We start from the raw sequence: 22,764 nt of genomic DNA, 5'->3' as shown, positions 1-22,764 counted from the left end.
GGAACACATTCCGGGAGATGCCAAATACTCCGTTAAGGTGAGGCCGGAACACCCAGGTTGGTCGTGTATGAGTAAGTCTCGAACTTCCGATGTTCTGGATGATCTCCGATGGTCTCTGACGATGTTGCAGGTAATCATTCATCACCTAAGTCCAATGTGACTGATGGACTCAATGTCCACAAAGACATCGAAAATGTGTTCTTCGTCATTCGCAGAATTCACAAGTCAAAGTTCATAAAGACCTTGAATAATTTGTTTCTTACCACTGGCGAAATTACAAGTCACTGTCCATAAAGACTTAAAAGAATTCGTTCCTTAACACTCGCGAAAAGGACAAGTCCATGTTCATAAAGACTGAATAATTTTAGAGTTCATCACTGACAGAAAGTGCAAGCCAATGTCCACAAAGACTTAGAATAATTTGTTCCTTAACATTCACACTTACAATAATTTGTTCCTTAACATTCACAGATATTACAAGTCCATGTTCAGAAAGACTTTGAATAATTTTAGAGTTCACGCGCGCACAATTGATAAGTCCCATATGGCCGTGATGGTTTAAGTTCCGCATGAAGACTGTAACTACTCGAAGATAGCCTCTGACGACTACGGCAGCGTGTAGAGCCAGGCTGAATACTCAGCTGTGACTGACTGATCAGGCTAAAGTGAGCCCTCCTTATATTCGGTTTGGGGGCTTCTACGTCATCATATAACGTGTTCCCTTGAAGCTGGTTATCCCATGAATCCCTCGACGGATTTACTTGAGATTCACGCTTTGCGACGTTTGTGATTCCCTTCAAAATGACATGTCGCTCAAGTCGCTATCATAATTATTAGAGGAGCTTTAAAATTTTCTTAATCGAATGTTCATGAAGGTGTTACGCTTGAATCCAGAACATACCAGGTCAGGCCAGCTACACTTGGCGTGTCAGGCGGGTGACCTATCTTTCCCCTGCCGCCACGTTACACACACAGCTGTCCTCGACTCGCTCGCTCGTTCCACCGAATGTAAACAAACCAGGCTTGCTCGGAATATTACGCGTGATGATTAAATGCAATCAACTATCAAAAAATACGCATGTACAGGTCGTAACCGGTACAGTACTGAGGCAATGTACTGACTGGGAAAGTCAACTTTTAATCACTCAACTCTCATGGTATTATGCTTTCCGAGACCTAAAGGTTTATTTCTATTTTATTGACTGTTATGACTGCTACACTGTCTGCCCTTCTGAGCAGAGCTCTAATTCATATTTGGTGTCGTAGCCCACCTCTTCGCTTTGTCCGGAGCACGGGCTCGAGACACTGGAGCAAGTTATCACACTGCGTCTTTGTATTTGTTGCTCGTACAATATATTGCACAATCCTTCTGTATTTATTATTAAAAAACTGCTGCTGATCATACCATTGTACAGTTATGTAAAGTTGTAAAGGTTGTAAAGTGATGTGCGCGTTTGTCGTATATTTATGTATAACATAGAATAAATAATAACTATTTTTCTTCTTCTTTTACAGCTGCAAAGTAAGCGGGAGCTGTTCTTCAAGAATGAGCTGCCTCCGAGTAGTGGCAGTGCCGTCCCGCCACAACCGCCTAGCAGCACGCCCGCCCCCGCAGCTGCCCCGGCGGCCAACAATACGCCTACCCCCAGTGCCATCAAGGACGCCCTGGCTGCCAAGCGAGCCGCAGTCGCCGCCGAGAACCATACTTCGGACTCGGATAATAAGGAACGCTATAATAAAGTTGAAAGGGACAAAGTGCCAGAACGACGAACCAAGGAACTAGATGGCTACGTTGGTTTTGCTAACCTTCCCAACCAAGTGTACAGGAAAGCTGTGAAGAAAGGATTCGACTTTACGCTTATGGTTGTTGGTATGTGTGTTTCTTAGTCATTATGAGTAGTCAGTGTTAACGAAGTGAATAGCCAAATCGAAGTGTGAAAAAATGCATGTTAAAAAGCCAGTGCAACAGTGATCAAGAAGGAGAAATTTGGTAAGTGTTCGCCCATTTCTCATGTACAGATCTCTATTTATAATTGTATTGGCTCATATACAGGGCCGGAGTTTTTGTTAATTTTTCAAAAAATTCATGAACATCTGAGACATCGTTTATGGTAAGAATGTCTCAGTAAAAAAAATAATAATAATCGTATGGCCTCAGCTGCCGTTTTGCAGACATTTCGATTTGACGCCATCTGGCTGTCTGCTCGTCAATTTCGACGTTCCGGTTTACTCTGTCTGCCATCTAGCGGACCTAGAGTAAACCGGATCTCTCTTGGGCGTCTATGGCTGAGATTTAATGAATTTTGTCGGGTAAATACCAAATGTATCACCAGAGATCTTTTACATGCCGACATCGTACGACATGGAGTGTCGAATGGACTTTTTTCCGCCCTTCAAAAATCCGACTACCTCTGCCGGGTTCGAACCCGCTATCTTGGGATCCGGAGGCCGACACTCTACCACGGATCCACAGAGGCAGCTAATGTCTCAGTGATTTTGTGGTAATATTTAATGCCACACACGTACACGTAATGTTACTATGGCAATCTTGGTTCGAAAAAGTGGGTGTAAAACAGAGTTGTGTACAAAACAAGCTCACGTGTATTTTCATTCATCAAACATCAACATACAAGTGACAATATTTTGCTCCTTCATACTTCTTCTCATATCTTACTTAACCAAGATTGTATATATATCAAATAACTATGCGCGTTTGAAAGAGGTAACCGCGATGACTGCTTACCTTTTTGAACAATTTTTTTTCAAACGCATCACTTCTTGCTTTTAATGCTTCCAGGTCAACGCTTTAGAGGCTAGCGCTGTGAAGAGGAGGCGGACCTCCTGTTGATTGAATCGGATAATGCGATTACAGCGCTCCTCCGGTGATCTCCGGTACTACCGATGGAGGCAAAGCAGTTACGGAGCTCCAGAGGTTAACCGGAGGGCCGCCTCCTATTCGCAACAGTAGCTCCGAGTGTAAGGACGTAGTGGGCTGTAATTTCAAACTTACGTCCATGAATGTAGGCGCCCTATAAAAATCGTTACCTACATACACAAATATAGACCTATATCACCGATATTCCATACAATAGTAATTCAGAATAATTATTGCATCCTCTCATTTGTTATCAAGAAAATGCAATTATATCAACATATAATACATACCCCATATACCTGTAGGTATAAACCCTGTAGATACAACAGACAATATATCTAAATAGGTTCAGTTGTTTCTCAGAAAAGTGCAGGCTCTACCTGTGCAGAACTTACACAATACACTTCGTTCATTATTATTATCATTATTATGGAAATATTCCTATTATATTGGCGCAGGAAAACAGGAGTTTCAAGTTAAATTTGAATTCTCTTTTAATTTCTGAACATATGTAAAAAACGCGAATGACGTGCAGAAGTAAGGGATGATTATTTACGAGCGGACGGAGGAGTTCAAGCGGTTCAAGTCTGTAAGTGCTGCGCTGTAAAACATGGCGCAAATGACTCGTAAACACCGGCTTCGCGGTGTAGGTGGCAACGCGTCCGCTCTCTCCCGGCGGCCCCGGGTTCGATTTCCGGCCGGGTCAGGGTTTTTTATTTAAATTATTAATATCTCTGGTCTGGGGACTGGGTGTTTGTGTCATCCTTAACGTTCCTTTCCTCACATTCAACACTTTACATTACCGCCATTTACATAATACACGCAGGTTTCCTCACATATGGTGCAAGTAGAGGCAAAAGATCTGCAAAGGTCGACGCCCCGAAAAAGTTAAAAAAACAGTTAAAGAACGAGTGTAGTTTCGCGCAATAATAGCGACAAGTTATAAATTCCTGTGAAAATGCTCGTTCATTCCTCCCGTATGAAGTTCACAATACGCGCTTGTCATTCAATGTTTTTTGCTAGTTGTTTTACGTCGCACCGAGACACAGATAGGTCTTATGGCGACGATGGGACAGGGAAGGGCTAGGAGTGGGAAGGAAGCGGTCGTGGCCTTTGCCTGGTGTGAAAATGGGAAACCACGGAAAACCATTTTCAGGGCTGCCGACAGTAGAGTTCGAACCTACTATCTCCCGAATACTGGACATTGGCCGCACTTAAACGACTGCAGCTATCGAGCTCGGTCATTCAATGTTTGTACGTAAGAATACTATCTGTAATATCGTCCAATAATTAAAGTATTAACGGAGGGGCGTAGTTTCTCACATTAACAGCGAAAAGTTATAAATTTCTGTACAAATGCTCGTTCATTTCTCCCGTACCAAGTTTAAACTATGCTCTTGTAATTCAATCGGAGGTTCTCCGGAGGCACCGATTGAAAGCGCCCGGAGCCTCCGCTCCGTAAACAACCGCTCCGGTAACAGCGCTATTAGAGGCTACTCCGCAATGTTAGTAACACGAGGCGACACTATGTGGCGCGCGCGAGGTGACTCTCCTTTGTTTAATACTTGGATTTCCACTAGTAGCACTGAGGCAAATACAGTAGAGACAATACGCGGCACTCAGCGAGATATCGAGGGACAGCTATTAGAGCTCTCTCTAGCGGGTAGGCCTGAAAACGGCTGATTCTGTCATAAGAGCACGTGTATGTGTGTGTGAAGTTTTTGGTGTTATTTATGCGTTTTCAGTGAGTTGACATAATTAAATAGTAGCGTGTGTCATTCCTTGATATCTCCTCTCAACATGACGGAAAGGTATGTGCTGTGTTTGGCTGCAGTAACTATGTAGAGAAGAATGCGCGGTCGTTCTTTCGCTACCCTCGTGACAAGAAAATGTAAGTAATATTGGGTTTGCATATATATATTCTTCCAGTGACAAAGAGATTTTTATAGTACCGGTATTTCATAATCTTCTGACCTGCTCGATCCATATCTTAACTGTCTTAAAATATAATACGCATATTTTAATGTATAGTGCAGCAGTTAACCTTCAGTACCGATGTGTTGTAGTAGGTGTGATCTGTGGGTTTTGAAATGTCACAGAATTGATTTGGATAAGGTGTACAAGAAAGGAAGGACGTTACGCATATATAAGAATTATAAGATCTGTTCAGATCATTTCCTGGCCAGCGAATTTAAACATCCTCGACTATACAGCCAAGGGTATGTTATAGTTTTACTCTAATTGTACGTAAATATTCCTCAGAGCATCGCCATCGACAACATTTTCATACTTTTCTTTCTGTTAGTAGGCTTCATGTTAAGAGGAAAATTGTCCAGCTTTTAAATGTTAATTCATTGCATCGTGTGTAAGGAATGAGCCGATATTTTTATTGACAAGTGTCTTAATGTCATGATACAATGTTTTTTAAACGAGAAAAAAGACTAATCTAACCGTAAAAGTTCAGGCAGAAATGCTAAAGCAAAAAAGTAATGAATAAATGAAAGATCAGCCCACTGCACAGCAGTCAATTTCACATCTTGTTTATATGTCTAATTTCAGTCTTTATGGAACTCATCGGCAGCACCAATAAGGAAACACATACCTATAATGACACGCCTACGCATGGAAATCCAACAAAAGAGGAAGGAAGCAAAAAGACCCAGTATATATACTAGAAACATCCAGTGGGAAACAGTAGCAGAAAGCGAGGAAAACATCGGGAAAGCTAGAAACCTAATAGAAGAAGAAAGACTAGAAGAAGCCCTAGAAACAGCCACCAAAGTAATAACGAAAGCTATTATAGTAAAGGAAAGAAGACACGCACAAGCTTGGTTTGACCAAGAGTGTTACAAGGAAAGAAAAGCAACTCTAAAGGCCCTGAATGCAGCAAAATTATACAGACGCCCAGAAGACTTAACAGCATATGCAGAGAAAAGGAAAAAAATATAAAGAACTAATAAAAAAGAAAAAAGAATATACAGAGAAACAAGGAAGGAAACAAGCCGAGGAAGCAAAATCAGACCCATACATAGCGCTGAAAAAGAAGACGTAAATTGCAACAGGAGAAATTCATATGGAGAAGTGGGAACATCATTTCTCGAACATACTGAATAAGGAAGGGCTGAAGCAAGCATATGACATAGAAACAGCAGAACCCGCGCATGCTGTGGAGCCAATAACAACGTATGAAATTAGGAAAGCAATACAAGGAGGGAGAAACAAGAAATCCGCAGGACCAGACAAAATTTACATGGAACACTTAAAAGATTCACTTGGCGAGATGGAAGAACTGTGGAAAGACCTAATGAACAAATGTATACAGACTGGGAAGATACCAGAGGGATGGAACACAGCGACTCTAAAGATATTGTTGAAAGGAAAAGGGAGCAGAACATCACTAGACTCATTTAGATGAGTAGCACTAGAAAATGCATCCTTTAAAGTTTTCACGAAGATACTAAATGAAAGATTACTGGAAGCCTTCAGTGGGTACATTCCAGAAAATCAATTCGGTTTTATGAAAGGCAGGAGCACGGTCCAGGCAGTGAAATACCTAATAAATCAGGTAGAAGAAGCCTTAAGACACAAAGGAGGGAAATATCACGCAGTCTTTGTTGATTTCAAGAAGGCATTCGACTCAATCGACAGGCGAAAGCTAATCGAGAAAATGAAATTGACAATCGGCGAGAGAGACCCACTAGTGAGAATAGTTGAAGCATGTCTACGGAGGAACATAATCCGAATCAACAACAACGTAGAAATTTCTGAAGACATAATACAGACGAACGGAGTTATGCAAGGGGATCCCATGAGTCCCACACTTTTCAACATTTATACAGCAGATGTGAACCGCATAGTAGAGGAAGGATCAAAAGCAGAGCTGATCCTATACGCAGATGACATGCTGATCGGAGCGAAAGAAAAGGAGGATATGCAAAGGGCAGTCCGCAGACTAGAGACCTGGGTGGAGGAAAACAGCCTACAGATAAATGAAGAAAAGACAGTACAAATGACCTTCAGAAAATGTGGGAAATCAACGCCCAAAGACAACATAACATTACACCAAAAGCCATTACAAAAGGTACGAAATTACAAATATTTGGGAATAACACTACAGACAACGGCGGCGTCCTTTGGTATACATATTCAAGAAAGAACGGCAGCAGCAATCAGAGCCTCATACAGCATCCAAAACATTTCAAACCTTTCAATCAGCACGGCGATGAGACTTTTCAAGACGACAGTAGCGCCAGTGATAACATATGGAATTGAGATCGTGTGGGAAAAGCTGAAGATCGGAGACCTGATGAGAATAGAAAGAATAAAAGCAATGTTCATGAAGAGGATTACCCGAGTCGGAAAGACAGCGCCATCCCGGATGGTATACGAAATGCTGCGGGAGACGTATTTCATAGAAGACATACGATCACAGTTCTACCTACAATCAACGGAAGCAAGCAGGGCACTAGTAAACATCAGGGAAAGGAAGAAAAGTGAAATCGACCTCGACTTCTACGCCTCACCAGCGATGACGGACGATAGATGGACTAGAGAGTGCAACACACAGCGCCACGTGATAACACGACTCTCCATACATGGGTTTCACCACAAGGTATGCGTAAACCAGAAGTTCCATGAGCCAGACGAAGATTGTAAGTGCATTTTGTGTGGACAGAAGTGTAGAAGATATCACATCATAACATGCACGAAAAGAACCAGGACAATTACAGACTATAGCAAAGACTAAAATGTGAAATTTATTTAATGCTCAAACTTGAGTGTACATTTCTCTATTAATTAAATAATAACCTTTTAAGTAATTCTTCATTCATTTATCCAGAATTGCTTTAGCAACTTCGAAGTTAATATCTCAATATTACTTTCTTTCTAGACGTAATTTATTTATCCATTTTCGTATATACATTTCCATTGATAGTTGAATTTAGCGCGACTTTTCAGGTCAAGTCACTAGGAGCGCCACCGTCGTATTGTCTCTACTGTATTTGACTGAGGTAAGTAGGTGCACGGCCGACTTGATGCGTCGCTCTGAGGGATCCAGTCGGCCGTGGTAGGTGTGTGTAGATTCGCAATGCTGCCAGCTGTTGGTTGTTGGTTTGATATGGATACGTATGTATCAACGAGCTAGAAAGAGGACTATAGAGTGGCTAACATGGCTGCTACAGTGCTCTGGGTGGTGCCAAGGCGAAATAGCGACTCCATAGTTTAAGCGCCATTCATATAATTTCTCCGCATACGGTGCGATACTTCTAATAGATTAGATCGAAGAAAATATGCTCTCTACGTGTGTGGCATGCAATTGCATAAATTGTAGAGAAAACACGAAGAATAAATATCATATTTTAGATAAGATTCCTTTTTTTTACTAAAGTACACAGTTTTGGGCGATTAGCAGAATTACGTTGCCTGTGTAGCACAATCCAGCACGTGTACATTAGGCCTACTTTTATTTTCTTGTATTTGGTATTTGAAGGTGCTCAGATAGGTTACCTTTGTGTCAGTAGATTTACCGGCCCGTAAGGGAACTCCACCGGGGCAAATCTCCGGCACTTCAGCTTCTCCGAAAACCGTACTAAGTAGTCGGTAGGACGAAAAACCAATACCACTATTTATTATTACATTGTATCCTACAGAGCACATTTCCCCAGCATTTTGAAAATAAATATAAAGTGAACAACGATGTTACAAGACGCCTGCTGTCCAACGCCACACCTACAATATTTAGAATTTCCTAGTCACCTCATCCCCTTTGCCAACGATACGGAGTAATATGAGGACTTTCAGTCCTACATCACCACTACTACTGAGCGAGTTGGCTACGTGGTTCGCGGTATATAGCTCTTAGCTTGCATTCGGGATATAGTGAGTTCTAATTCCACTGCCGACAGCACTGATAGCTGGTTTTCCGTGGTTCCCATTTTCACATCAGGCAAATACGGGGGCTGCTGTGCCTTAATGCCACTGACACTTCCTTCGCAGTCCTAGCCTTTTCCTATCCCATCGTAGCTATAAGGCGTGTCTGAGTGGGTGCTACATAAGGCAAATAAAAAATCGGCGTTACCATAATCTTCTTCCAAAGATAATCGAAGTGAATTATTCAGGAAAGTTAACTTATGTGATTTAAGATCATTATCACAAGAAGAACTGTTCTCTTTTTTAGCAATTATTTCAAATTGTTTATCCTACAAATTCTTGTTCTTATTTTATTATTATTATTATTATTATTATTATTATTATTATTATTATTATTAAGGGATACTTTATTACACCATTGTTCACTTCAAACCTTGTACCCCACGGCTCTAGAATATTTATTTTTCGTAAATTATTATTAGTTTTACGCCCTACTAGCTACTTTTTCGGATAAGCCGAGGTGCCAAAATGTTGTCCCGCAGGAGTTCTGAGGGATTTGAGCACCTAAATACTATCGTACTGAGCCAGGATCTAACCTGCCAAGTTGTTTAGTGTCCGGCTTCTTGGCTGAATGATCAGCATGCTGGCCTTTGGTTCAGAGGGCACCAGATTCGACCGGGTTGAGCATTTTAACCGGGTAGTCGACAGTTAATTCCTCTGGATCCGGGACTGGATAACCTTCTTCATCTACACACAACAGAACATTCTACAAACCACTACAGAAGCACGCAATAGTAAATACATCACTCCACCTAGGGTTGGCGTCGTCAGGAAGGGCATCCGGTCGTAAAATTAGGCTAAATCCATACAAAATGCCAATTCCAGGTAAATGGAAAGATATCAGGATTTATTATTGTTGTTATTATTATTATTATTATTATTATTATTAAAGTTATATGAATTATTTCTCGATGTTGTTATATTGCTTTGCTCAAGGTTTTCTGTTCTATATTTTCATTCCCTGTAAGTGGGTCTAAATTTTTGGCAATGTCTTGTGATTTGTTTTGTAATTCGGACTAGTGGAAATGCGCTAATTTTCTTTCTTTATACACTATGTAAGTACGTAGCCTGTATCTTGTATTTTTTAATGTCCTTTTAAACAGACATTGCGCATCTTTGAGTGCTTCCCTAATAAAGAAAACTGTGAAACGGTATTTATTCCCGCAGCCGCTGTACTTGCTTCATCACAAGCCCACTCGATTTGGTCGCTTACAATATGGCGGACGTGGCTTTCAAGTAGATTCAAATATGGCGGTCCAATAGCCACTCTATAGTCCTCTTTCTAGCTCGTTGGTATTGACGTCCGAAATGGGGGAGGAGCTTACGGTCAGCTGTTTCCAATATGGCGGCGAGATAGTGACGGGAAGTAAACATGATAGTGATGGGGTGTGCGTCTGTAGGATTTATTAAGTGTTCAAAATGTCTTTGATGTCGTATGCGCAACTGTTGAGAGTTGTCGGAATTTCACGCGTTTATTATTGGAAGGGTAAGAAATATTCAAGCGTAATTACTTGATATGTGTAGGTAAAAAGTTTGAAAAAGAAGATGAAGCTGGTGTTGTGTTTACAATCATCCCACATCGATTCAAAACCCCACAAAGTTAATGTTGTCTTGAACAAAGGGGGTGAAAATGTGAAGTGCAACTGTACATGTAAAGCGGGTATTCAGAGAAATGTTACCGTTGTTACGCTAATTCACCTTAACAGTTAAGCTACTGTAATTTTCCACTATTAGAGGTTATGGAGTAATTTCTTGTTGATTTGGTCCATGCCAAAGCCTTAGCCAGGTGACGGGGGAGTTACCTGTTTTGTAAACTATAATCTTGGGGAAGAAATAAAATAATAATTCTACTAAGTAAATGTTGTAAAGCAAATAAATCCTAGGCTTTATACAGGCTTGTGTTGGAACAGCCCATATGATCTTAATGTTCTTCCATTTTTACCATCAGCACAAAAAGTTAGAACTTAGAACCGACCATAATAAGTATAAAAATTATAACTACCTACAGAATATGCAGAGCAAAGTTTGAAAATTATAATTTAAGAGTACTATAACCTCTACAGTCACAGCTGTTTGGGATTGAAGAGTACTTGGTTTGTCCAATTCTACCAAATAATTAGGTTATGGCTTCTAATTTATGATGACCGGGCGAGTTGGCCGTGCGGTTAGGAGCGTGCAGCTGTGAGCTCGCATCCGGGAGATAGTGGGTTCGAACCCCACTGTTGGCAGCCCTGAAGAATGTTTTCCGTGGTTTCCCATTTTCACACCAGGCAAATGCTGGGGCTGTACCTTAATTAAGGCCACGGCCGTTTCCTTCCCATTCCTAGACCTTTCCTGTCCCATCGTCGCCATAAGACCTGTCTGTGTCGGTATGACGTAAAACAAATAGCAAAAAAAGCTAATTTATAATGGCAAAATACTACATATTTTCTTTCATTGATAGAAGTATTTTATAAGCAATTTAAATGCAGTGCTTAATTACTACCAATTAAAGATATTATTCACGTGTAGATAGTTAATTTACTGTTTGCTGTTACACATATGAAGAAGTTTACAAAGAGAGGATTACATTCTATGTGCGGCACAGAAGTATTAGGCTACAAGTTTATCAGTATTTTTGATGTAGCTAAATCTTTGTGAATACAAATTAGGGTCAATAACTATCAATGAGTGCAATAAACAGTACCGGTACCTACGCTGTGGGCGGAAGTCGTCTTCACGATAATGCAGACTGCACACTGTCATGTATCGCGTAATGCGTTTTCCAATTGACAGCGCGGAAACCCATCTTTTTCTCTGAACTTTTTGTACAGGTAAGTAGTGAAGAGATTTCGCATCCGTTTTATACGATTTGCAACCGTATGCAGAGCAGTGCCTCCTCAAATTTGACAATTTTCTTTCTGTTTCCATCACGACGTCAATGCTTCGCCATGTAAATAAGCTTCACCAATCACTATGTTGCAGCTTCAACATTCTACCGCTTGGCTGCGCCATCCAACTTTTCTGACGTCAATATATATATTCCTTGCCGTGCGGACGATGTACACTCAACCGCACAAAATTTCGTCGGCAGAGATTTAATTTCATACACACTCGAATTGGGAAGATATTCGTAAATCGTGGGTAGCCGGTGGCTTAGGAAATGATGATTGGAATCCCACCACCTGCACATGTTCATCCTATTTCATACAAGAGAATTTTTGAAAGAAAATAGTCTCCTGCGACGGTCAATTTTTGTTCAGTTGAGTGTACATGTCGTATATCCAGCAAAAGTATAGACTGTTGCTAACGCCTAGATAGCTAAGCCCGTGGTTTCCCATTTTCACACCAGGCAAATGCCGGGGCTGTACCTTAATTAAGGCCACGGTCGCTTCCTTCCACTTCCTAGGCATTTCCTATCCCATCGTCGCCGTAAGACATATCTGTGTCGGTGCGACGTAAAGCAAAAAAAAAAAAAAAAGAGAAAACAAAGCTAAGCCTATTTTCAAAATATTGTATCCGTGGACTTTCACTTTATTTTTCCCATCGTGTTCTACTGGTTTAACGTTGCACAATTCAAGACTAGTATTCGGTGACGATGGTATAAGAGAGGGCTAGAACCGGGAAAGAAGCGGCTGTTGCCTTAATTAAAGCACAGCCCCAGCGTTTGTTGGTGTGCAAGTGGGTAACCAGCTTGAAGGCTACAGATAGAGAGTTTCGAACCCACCCTATCCCGAATGCAAGCTTTTAGCTTCGTGGCCCAGCATCACGCAGCCAGCCCGCTCCTAAATTGAATACATTTATGGATGACCATTACTAACATGTAGAAAAAATGAAGTGGTGTAGGAAAGTTTCATGACGAGGGGTACAGAGAGCTTGGTGAGACCCGTTTGACCAACGTGAGTCACATAATGCTTCACTTTCTGAGGAGTTCAGCATAAAGTTATGGTTAATTTTAGCAGATTTCTACCCGCAACGAATCAGTTCAGTACTGTGCACATTTCTAAACTGTGAATATGGACTTGTCCCACTGATATTCGATATTCTTCTTCTACTACTTCTTCCCCCCCCCTCCCCCCCCCCCCTCTCTCTCTCTCTCTCTCTCTCTCTCTCAGGATATTGCCACTCGGATCAATGTTCCTCTTGATCCCTTGAAGGTAGAAGTCACACGGAGTTGGCTTCCGAGTCACGACCAAGTTAAGGTCCATTGTTGTGAAATTCGTTTCATACGCGGACCGAAATACAGTTTTTAAATTAAAGAGACTTGTTACAGAACAGTGGTATACCTATACGGGGAGACTTAACTAAGTCCCGTACTTACATTCTTAAACGTGATATGAACCATTTTGGACTGAATTCAGTATGGACTATGGATGGTATCGTAATGGTGTTCGCTGAGGATGTGAAACATCAAGAGAAGACTGTATGCGACTTCGAGGAGCTGAAGAAGCTGTACCCATCTCCAATGGAATTACTGTGTATGCTACAGGAGAGCTCGTATTCCTGTGCATCACTTGATTGCTGAAATTATACAGAATGAGATGGTTTTTTTTTTCAAGTTGCTTTACGTCGCAGCGACAGAGATAGGTCTTATGGCGACGATGGGACAGGAAAGGGCTAGAAGTGGGAAACAAGCCGCCGTGGCCTCATTTAAGGTACAGGTCCAGTATTTGCCTGGTGTGAAAATTGGAAACCACGGAAAATTATCTTCAGGGCTGCCGACAATGGGGCTCGAACCCACTATCTCCCGAAGACTGGATATTGGCCGCATTTAAGTGATTGCAGCTACCGAGCTCGGTAGTAGAGAAAATTTAGGTGAGGCTAACAACTCAAAAACTGGCCCCGCGGTGTAAGGGTAGCGTGCCTGCCTCTTACCCGGGGGCCCGGGTTCGATTCCCGGCCAGGTCAGGGATTTTTGCCTGTACCCGAGGCTGGTTCGAGGTCCACTCAACCTACGTGATTACAATTGAGGAGCTAGCTGACGGTGAGATGACGGCCCCGGTCTAGAAAGCCAACAATAACGGCCGAGAGGATTCGTCGTGCTGACTACACGACACCTCGTAATCTGCAGACCTTTGGGTTGAGCAGCGGTCGCTTGGTAGGCCATTGCCCTTTGGGGTTGTTGAGCCATGGGGTTTGGTAACAACTCATAAGTTTGTCTTTCTCAACCAATATACTATCTAGTATAGTGTGTGTATCCAATCCTTGTCCTGTCTCTCTACGGAGTCGGATATGAAGTGAGATGAAGTTTAGTAGCATTTGTTCACGACCGGATGCCCTTCCTGACGTCTACCTCATCATAGGAGTTAATGTGATGAAATGAATGGCATGATATATGATAATAGGAAGGAAGAGGGTGAAACGCGGCGCCGGCACGTAGTCTACTCATGTCGAACAGCACCAAGGGGTCTAAGCTTAACGTCCCCATCCGAAGGACGAATCGCCATCAACACCGTCATATGCCCTCACTTCATATCGACACTGTTTTCAAATTAAATCCAGGCTTTTGGTAAGCAATCTAGTGATTAGAAATTGAATACCACCACCACTCCTACCCTACAAGCCAATATTACAATTTTCGACGAACGGTATTCGAACCGGCTAACCAGAGTGTCAGATCATAAAAAATTGACGCCTTAACGATCATGGCTACTAAGCAGGCTGTTCAGTCTAGTATATTAGTTATACCTTCATTTTCCTATTTTCCTGTTATTTGTTCTGATGATTATCCCTCAATTTTTAAATCCTGTAATTGTTTGTTATTGGTGTATTAGTCGTCTTCTTACCTCATTTATTGTGAATGATCTGCTGTTGAACTACTGTATTCAACCCTTTGTTTTATGTTGTACTCATAGCAAGTAATGGGTGGGACTTAACCCGAATTACTATCCGGTATCAGCTTGAGAAACACAAAGGTCATCCACATCAATTCTCAGTCTCCTCTTGACTCCTTCCATGTATCTGAGTTCCGCAGTGTTCGGTAGCAGTTCGCTTCATTTATAGCGGTTAGTGAAACTTTTCTTTTTAAGCTTTCGGTGCAGATTCTACCATCTGGCGGCGTTGCAGTTTACTTGAAAAAACAATACATAATATAGTGTAATTTACAAATCTCCCTCCCATGACCCTGTTCCACCTGTCTTTTCCTTTCCACTACACTACATTTCACTTTCCTACCTTTTCCCTTCCTCCTACTTCCACACATCTCAGCAACAGTTCCCTGTTCCTCATCTTCCCTCTGTTGTTCTACCTGCAGTGACTCGTACCGATTTCTCACAGACACCTGTCCTGAATTCTGATCCTGAACAGAGCCCTTAGCCTGCAATCTCCTTCCCCTTAAAACATTAGACCACCTGTCTTCTACAATTCCCCCATTTCCTTCCCATCCCTCCTTTACATCTACTGTATCCTGTACATTATTTGAGGGAGGCCTACTTTCCTCCCTGTCCTCTGAGAGAATCCTAATTATCTCCCTCAAACTCTCCAACTCCTCCCTCATACTCCTTAATGCCTGGTCACACCCACAGTTCCTACATTTGCACTCCTTAGCCATTATTTACGGAATAATGGGAAGAAAAGGAAAATTAAAATAACTTATTCTGTGCAAAATAAAGAAATATTGCTTATAAAAAATAAAAGGAAAGAAATATTGTCTAGGATAGTTCACAAAGATCACACAACAACAAGGTAATTAATATAAGCTACTACTACACTACAATACTACTTAGTTGAACGAATTTTTTTCTACAACGCCCTAAGAGAATGAACATTGCTGTTAATTACTGAAAACCGAAAGTAATACACAAGAACTAGGCCTACAAAACTCTTAACTGCAGTTAAGTCTACCCTAATTACCGCAACAGAATTCTAGTAAGAGAGTTAATGCAGATACCACAGATACTATAGATACTACAGATATTATACTACACAAATATTTCACAGTAATAGAATAAACACACTAATTTATAATAAGATACCTACTATAATACACTACAATGATTTTAAACTACCTTCAGGCGTATCCTAATTATAATACAATAGGTTATTACTAAGCATAAACTGAAATGGAAATTACAGTTAAAGTTTGAAATTCGCAAGACTACTCAAAATAATAGAATAAGCACTCTAATTTCTAATAAGTCACCACAGCGCACTGCAACAGTTTTTAAACTACGTTCAGACGTTTCCAAATTACAATTAGGCCTAAAGTTTGAAATTCGCAAGGACTACCGTACTCAAGGATTACCAACAAAGTTAAACGCTTAGACAGAAGATTATTTATTTAGTATTACTTTTACCTACTATGCTCTAATAGAAATGAAATCTTGTGTTTTGTTAAATTCTCGAAGTATCGAAAGGAATGCCGTACAAAAAAAAATTAAAAAAACACGAATATAACAGGCAAGATATTATCTAATATACCGTATCTTCACTACAATTCTCAACTGAAATGTGGTTATGTGATTATTACAGCTGGTGGATTACTATTATTTTCCCTACTCCACGGGACGGAGAAAAAGTGTCCTTAATACTGAAAAATACGAGGTTGTGTACAGTAGTTTCTCAAAAATATTTATGTCAAAACTACTACTACTACTACTACTACTACTACTACTACTACTACTACTACTACTACTACTACTACTACTCCAGGGACTTGAATTGCAATTACTGGGATATATGAACTTTCCGCCTGTTGCCATTTGTTGATTGATGCAGTATTTTTGCATCCGTCTCCTGGCACAGGCCAGAGCAAAGTGTAGATTCCACAGAAGTCCCAGTCTCATCCATGGCTGTGACAATATGGAAGCTGCTGGAGGTATGGGTGGTGCTGAGTAATGACATTTGGAGCACAGTTAGTGTCTGAGTGTTATGAAAGGTGTTGCTCATAGGGTCAGTCGTGCTGCAGTAGCACCTTCTGGTCCAGTGAGGAAAGCAATGGCAAACCCCCTCACTCCTCATCTTGCCTAGTACGCCTCATTTGGGCTCTGCCATTGGTTTCTGCGGTTGCCCTACAACTGCATAGCCATTGGTGGTGCTATTTGAGGATCCAACCAGCCTCTGGGCTGATGACCTAACAGACAAACAGATGAACTTCATTATTGTTATTAGCTAACCGCTCATAAATACTGAAAGATCGAGGGAGCGAAATATAAATTACGGATACTCAGAACTACAAATGATTGGAATACATGATCAGCTGATTTTTATTTATATTTAGGGTACTTGACTATACTACCGGTACACCCTTTGTTCACGACTGTAGCCAACAATGCAATATTTGGATATGAAGAGCGACAATAATCAATAACAATACGACGACTGTTAACTATTTCGCCAGTAAAGTACTGTATTGTTGAAATCCCTTCTTTAAACAAAATTTACAACAGTATCGCGTTATTTGAAGAAGTTACCTTCGTGATAGGTGGGACAGTCGAACTGCTATTTGAACTACCCTGTCAATTACCTGCACTAATATAACCACTGCCGAAGTTACGACTCTTTTTAATATCCCGTCTGTAAGTATTTTATCAACAAACCTACTGATATTTTAATAATATATATTTTTTTTAATTCTCTCACGCAGTCCTAAATTACAGCTTGTAATCTAGCGATCGGTGGCGGCAGCCGATAGCCTGTACGGAACCTGTACGGAAAACAGGTCTCAACTCCCCATTGCCAGTCGATAAAATGGTATAACGAGTGAGGAAGGGCTTCTGCTTGCTGTGCTAATCCAAAAGAAAGTTTTTAATTACCTCCGCATGCCTAAATCATCGTTTGACGAACTTCTGAGTTACATAAGAACAGATATTCTATTTCCAGGATTATGGACAGGTTACTGCCATCTCGAAATTCATCCTACACAGCCATTGTTGGATGCGCTAGCGAGTGGTTGGCTGTTACAAGAGCTCTGTATTATCTTAGTGATAAAGTAGTTAATAGTTGTAGAAATTTAGCAAATTTTGTGTGTGTGTGATACATTTAGTTCCACAAATATTGCTGTTTAGTGCTAGTTTGTAGTAATTGAGATTAGTGGTATTTATTTACAATTTTTACACTCGGTAGTTCCGTAGGCGTCCCTAACATATTTTTCCGTACTATTTTAACAACTTCCCGCGCATTGAAACTTCATTTAAGCACAAAATATTTCTAAGGTGATCCAAAGTAACCACAAAAGAAACAAAATCACTTGATATTGGCAACACAAACCTTGTGAATAATATTTGGAAAACGGTTGTAACCATAATATGACCAAAGTTACGCATTTATGCAATTGCAGTACGGAAAAATATGTTAGGGACGTGGTCAGTTTTCTTTTTATCTCAATGAAGAGGTTCTCTAGGCAATATTCAATTTCTTTTGCGTCATGATCCCGAGTTTTAAGTCGCACTTGAGTATTTTTAAGGCGTAAGTGCATACATATTTCCTGAGTTATTATTTGAGCCTAGTAACTTGGTACGCAGTTTATAATACTGAACAAAGAGAACGCGTCCTACAAATATACTGTACTGAAAATGCATAATGTGGGCATCTCACTGAAACTGTAGGGGCACCTCTAGAATCATGCTATTCATATGCGGGTTTGGCAGCCAGTCCGTGGGAGATTGAACCTTTGGCTGTTAAGCAATAAGCTGTCGTACACTGTGCCTGAGTGCAAATAAATGCCTTTGTACGTGACTAATGATCGTAATTGTGTGAGAAAAATGTAGACTTAACTTATGCGAGAAAGAACAGAACTCTTACTCGTTTTATATCACCGTACTCTTCTGAATGTAGCTCATTCGTTTAATCACATCCTCTCTCCCAGATGCAATGTGCCTTTGAATTTCATTATATTGTTTGTATCAAGAAATCGACGTAATATAAATGATACGTATATTCAGGCTAAATACGATTTTTTGACCTTGTAATTTCATTAACGCCACGCAACTTGACTTTGCTAGCGTTCTTGCGGTTTCCTGTCGAGATGCGTTTTTCTAATGTTCGAAGTTGTTTGCATATACTTCCTCTCATTGGCATGCTTGCAAAAACGAGAAGTTCAGAACTGCGCCTCGGTAACATTCGACGGTTATACAAAGTGTGAATTCCTTGAAATATTTTTTCTTTCCAATCCCGTACTTGTGTCTCTTCTAAGTCCAGTTTCCTGATACGGTGTCGGGGTGGGGATAACGTAAGATTAATTTATATGGTATGTTTTACGGCTGGGTGCCCTTCCTTGTCGCCAGCCTCGGTTGAGGAGCTTATGAATATGAAATGAATGATTGTGAATGAAATTGGATAAGGAGATGAAAGGAATCATCTGTGGCCTATGAATGGGAATTGTCCGCGGCATTTGCCTGGAAGTGAAAATCGGAAACCACAGAAAATCGTTCTCAGGACAGCGATCGGTGGGGTTCGAACCCATTCGTCTCCTGAATGCAGAGTTTGGTTCCTTAGCCGTAGCGCGGTAACACGCGCGGCCACTCCGGCCAGCCCCTTCAGGGGACACCATGACCATGATGTTGGTGTGTGTGTGGGGGGGGCTTGTTTGCTCGTTGATCCCAGGGCTGTGCACCTGAGGGTTACCCATGCTGGATTGGCCTCGGGGGTCTGGCCAGACTAACATGGTGTCCCCCGAGTTGTCTGAAAGGTGTCTGTGCTTCTTTTTCTTCTTTTCTGTTTCTTTCTTCTTTTAATTTCCTGTCCTGACCTCCTTAATTTTCATTTCTCTGATTGTTTAGACAGCCTCGGGTAAAGTGTTCTACTTTGAATGAGTGCATATATGTGGAGGTTTCATCCTCCCCCAGTCACAAGTTTCGGGCCGTGACGAGTTGATGCATGACTACTGGGAGAGTAGTAAGCCTGACCTCGGCATTAGGGGCTCTGCCGAGGGTTGACCGGATATTTCTCTAGCTACTCGCGGAATTAAGACGGAATCTGGGAAGTTTTGTTTTATAGCGAAGACTGCCGGCCTTTAAGCGGCAAATAGGTGGCACCATCATAACAGCGTCTTTGAAAGGAAACAAAAGAAAGCTACATACACCAATATTGTAGTTGGCCCCGTAGTGTAGAGGAAGCGTGCCTGCCTCGTACTCGGAGGTCCCGGGTTCAATTCCCGGCCAGGTCAGGGATTTTCACCTGGATCTGAGGGCTGGTTCGAGGTCCACTCAGCCTACGTGATTAGAATTGATGGGCTATCTGACAGTGAGATAGCGGCCCCGGTCTAGGAAAACCAAGAATAACGGCCGAGAGGAGTCGTCTCCTGACCACACGACACCTCGTAATCCGCAGGCCTTTGGGCTGAGCAGGGGTCGCTTGGTAGGCCAAGGTTCTTCAATGGCTGTACTGCCATGCGGTTAGGTTAGTTACACCAATTGTTCTCGATAGTGAAAGACGAACGGGTAGCTTCCAGGATCGATGGTCAGTTTTTTACCCGAAAGTCCATTCCAAATTAGCATTTTGGTGGCGAAGTTGATGAAATGAGGAAGCTCAGTGACGGATGTGTCCTCGTTAAGACAACGACGGCCGACCAGAATAACCGGTTACTTGAGGCTACGATTTACCGGGCGAGTTGGCCGTGCGTGTAGAGGCGCGCGGCTGTGAGCTTGCATCCGGGAGATAGTAGGTTCGAATCCCACTATCGGCAGCCCTGAAAATGGTTTTCCGTGGTTTCCCATTTTCACACCAGGCAAATGCTGGGGCTGTACCTTAATTAAGGCCACGGCCGCTTCCTTCCAACTCCTAGGCCTTTCCTATTCCATCGTCGCCATAAGACCTATCTGTGTCGGTGCGACGTAAAGCCCCTAGCAAAAAAAAAAAAAAAAAAAAAAAAAAAAAAAAAAAAAAAAAAAAAAAAAAGAGGCTACGATGTTAGATACTGTGCCTGTCAAAATCGTGTAGCACAAATCCGGAACTGCTGCCAAGGAGTTTTATTCAACAGGGATTAAGTAAAGGCTTCCCATGATATGATCAGGAAGCTTGACATCGGTACGTTACCGACGTGAGGAGGTTAAAAAGAATTGTCGGCGATGTTGCTCGATACAGGCGTTTTCATCTTTACCTTTGATGCACGGACCCTGTCTGAACACATCAAAGTTGCCATGTGCCGTTTAACTGTTCGACAATACATATCAGTTCCTATGAGGTGTTACAACTGCCAGAGATTTGGCCACACCTCATTACGTTGCCAAGATTTGATGATCGGTAATATGTGTGGAAAGTGTGAGCATGCCGGTGTCGAATGTACACTACCGCCTGTGTATGTCACCTGTCCAAGTGTGCATGCTCCCATATACAAAGAATGTGTCGCATTCAGACAGAAGAACATCATTCAGAGATCAAACCTCTGGATAACCTCTCTTATCCAGAAGCCCGGAGAAAGTTCAAATCTATGGCTGCTGCGGAGATCTCATTCTCCTTCGCCGAAAAGGTCTTGGAAGTACAGATCTCGCCACAGAGCTTTGTTACTACCAAAATTACATGAAGACTAGAAATTTCAACCAGTAGCCACGAACAGTTAATTTCAATGAAAGTTAGTGACGGTTACAGGAAGGAAGAGGTACCGTCGGCTAAACCCGGGCTAAACCGTCATGTGCGGTATTGCCGACGTTTGGGAATAGCTCTTCCCAGGCACGTTCGGCTAGGAAGTCCTCGCCTGCCAGGGCTGGGGAAAAGTCTATCCCAACTAGAGCACACCATTTGCCGGCTCTCCTTCAAAGAGGACTGAAACGGCGGGCAAGCGCCAATGGCCCTGACGCCCTCGTGATCGATCCGTTTCTGAAGAACCCAGTTCTCCCAGGAAGAAGCCGCACTGTTCTCAGTCACGAAGCTCACCATCTATGGAGTGCTCAGCTGCCAAGTCGTCCTTTACTGAGGAGACAATGGAGACTGAACCACTCATTACTGTAGACGGTAACAACGGTGGAAAATGACATATAGTTGAATTTATCCTAATTTCATTGAGTACTCATTCATTCACACAATGATACTATTGCAATAGTTATACTTGTCGCCTGGCTGAGTTACGTCGATTGATATCAGTCTTTGCGGCGTCCATAATTTGTGTTCAGGAATCTCGTTTGAGACCTGGACACGACACGACTATGAGAGGATATCATCTTTATTCCAAAGACCGTAGATTGTGAAGCGACTGGGGGCATTTGCACCAATACATATGGAAGAAATTTTAAAAAAGTGGAAAGTGTAAAGTCCCTCCTATGAACACCTAAATTTTTTAAAAAAAAGAAAAGATGCTGGACATGAACCTCCAACCTTTGGATTTACAAGCCTGCGCGTGAAGTGTGTAGACTATCCAACGCTTAACAAAGTGTGCATTATCTTTTTGACAACATACACCTTCCACATGGGTCTGCATCCTAGCAATCACAAATGTCACCCTTATTTTTAGTTAAACAGTGTTAAAAAGGTCGTGTTACGCAGCATTTAAATGCATTAACTCTTCCTATTAGCGACATGTACGTATATATGTATCCTTTGTTGGAAGTACTGAATTTACGCTAGAATATCACACACGTTTCCTGCACAAAAATAACCCAAACATAGGGTGGTAGACAAGATGATGACACTGGCCAGTCAAAATCATGTTCTGGTCTAAGATGAATCATTCCCACAAGATCGACAAATTATTCAGTTAATGTCTTAATAATAATAATAATAATAATAATAATAATAATAATAAAAACACAAGAACAGCTCGAACTTAAGACTGATAACAGGCGGACCTCCGACCAGGACGTTCCTGAGCCGAACAGATTTCCAGTATAAAAACGATATTGAAATATGACAACCCGAAACTGTCCGATCATTTGCATTTTCGTCGGCTTCAAGAGGTGTTAGACTCGATCGACCAACAGTCCTTGTTTAGGAAACCCACTGAACTCAGCCTATTACGGCAGCGTTTTGATATTGGTTTCTAAATTTGCATTGTTACAGACGCAGTATGACGTAGATATATTTAATGCGGGCCGATGACCTTCGATGTT

At 41.7% G+C, this 22,764-nt stretch overlaps 1 protein-coding gene across 3 annotated transcripts in view; it reads left to right on the top strand.

The window, feature by feature from the left end:
- pnut (septin 7-like protein pnut) overlaps window positions 1-22,764 on the top strand; it is a 641,502-nt gene that overhangs the window by 404,596 nt on the left and 214,142 nt on the right. For all 3 annotated transcript variants that reach the window (XM_067145831.2, XM_067145829.2, XM_067145830.2), the window contains one exon: window positions 1,516-1,870. In XM_067145831.2, coding sequence (XP_067001932.2) covers window positions 1,516-1,870 — 355 coding nt within the window. The remainder of the gene's footprint in view (window positions 1-1,515; window positions 1,871-22,764) is intronic.

Source organism: Anabrus simplex, chromosome 4 (genome assembly GCF_040414725.1).
Source record: "Anabrus simplex isolate iqAnaSimp1 chromosome 4, ASM4041472v1, whole genome shotgun sequence".
Classification (NCBI taxonomy): domain Eukaryota; kingdom Metazoa; phylum Arthropoda; class Insecta; order Orthoptera; family Tettigoniidae; genus Anabrus; species Anabrus simplex.
Note: the sequence above shows the minus strand (reverse complement) of the source record. Positions and strands in the feature narration are given on the sequence as shown.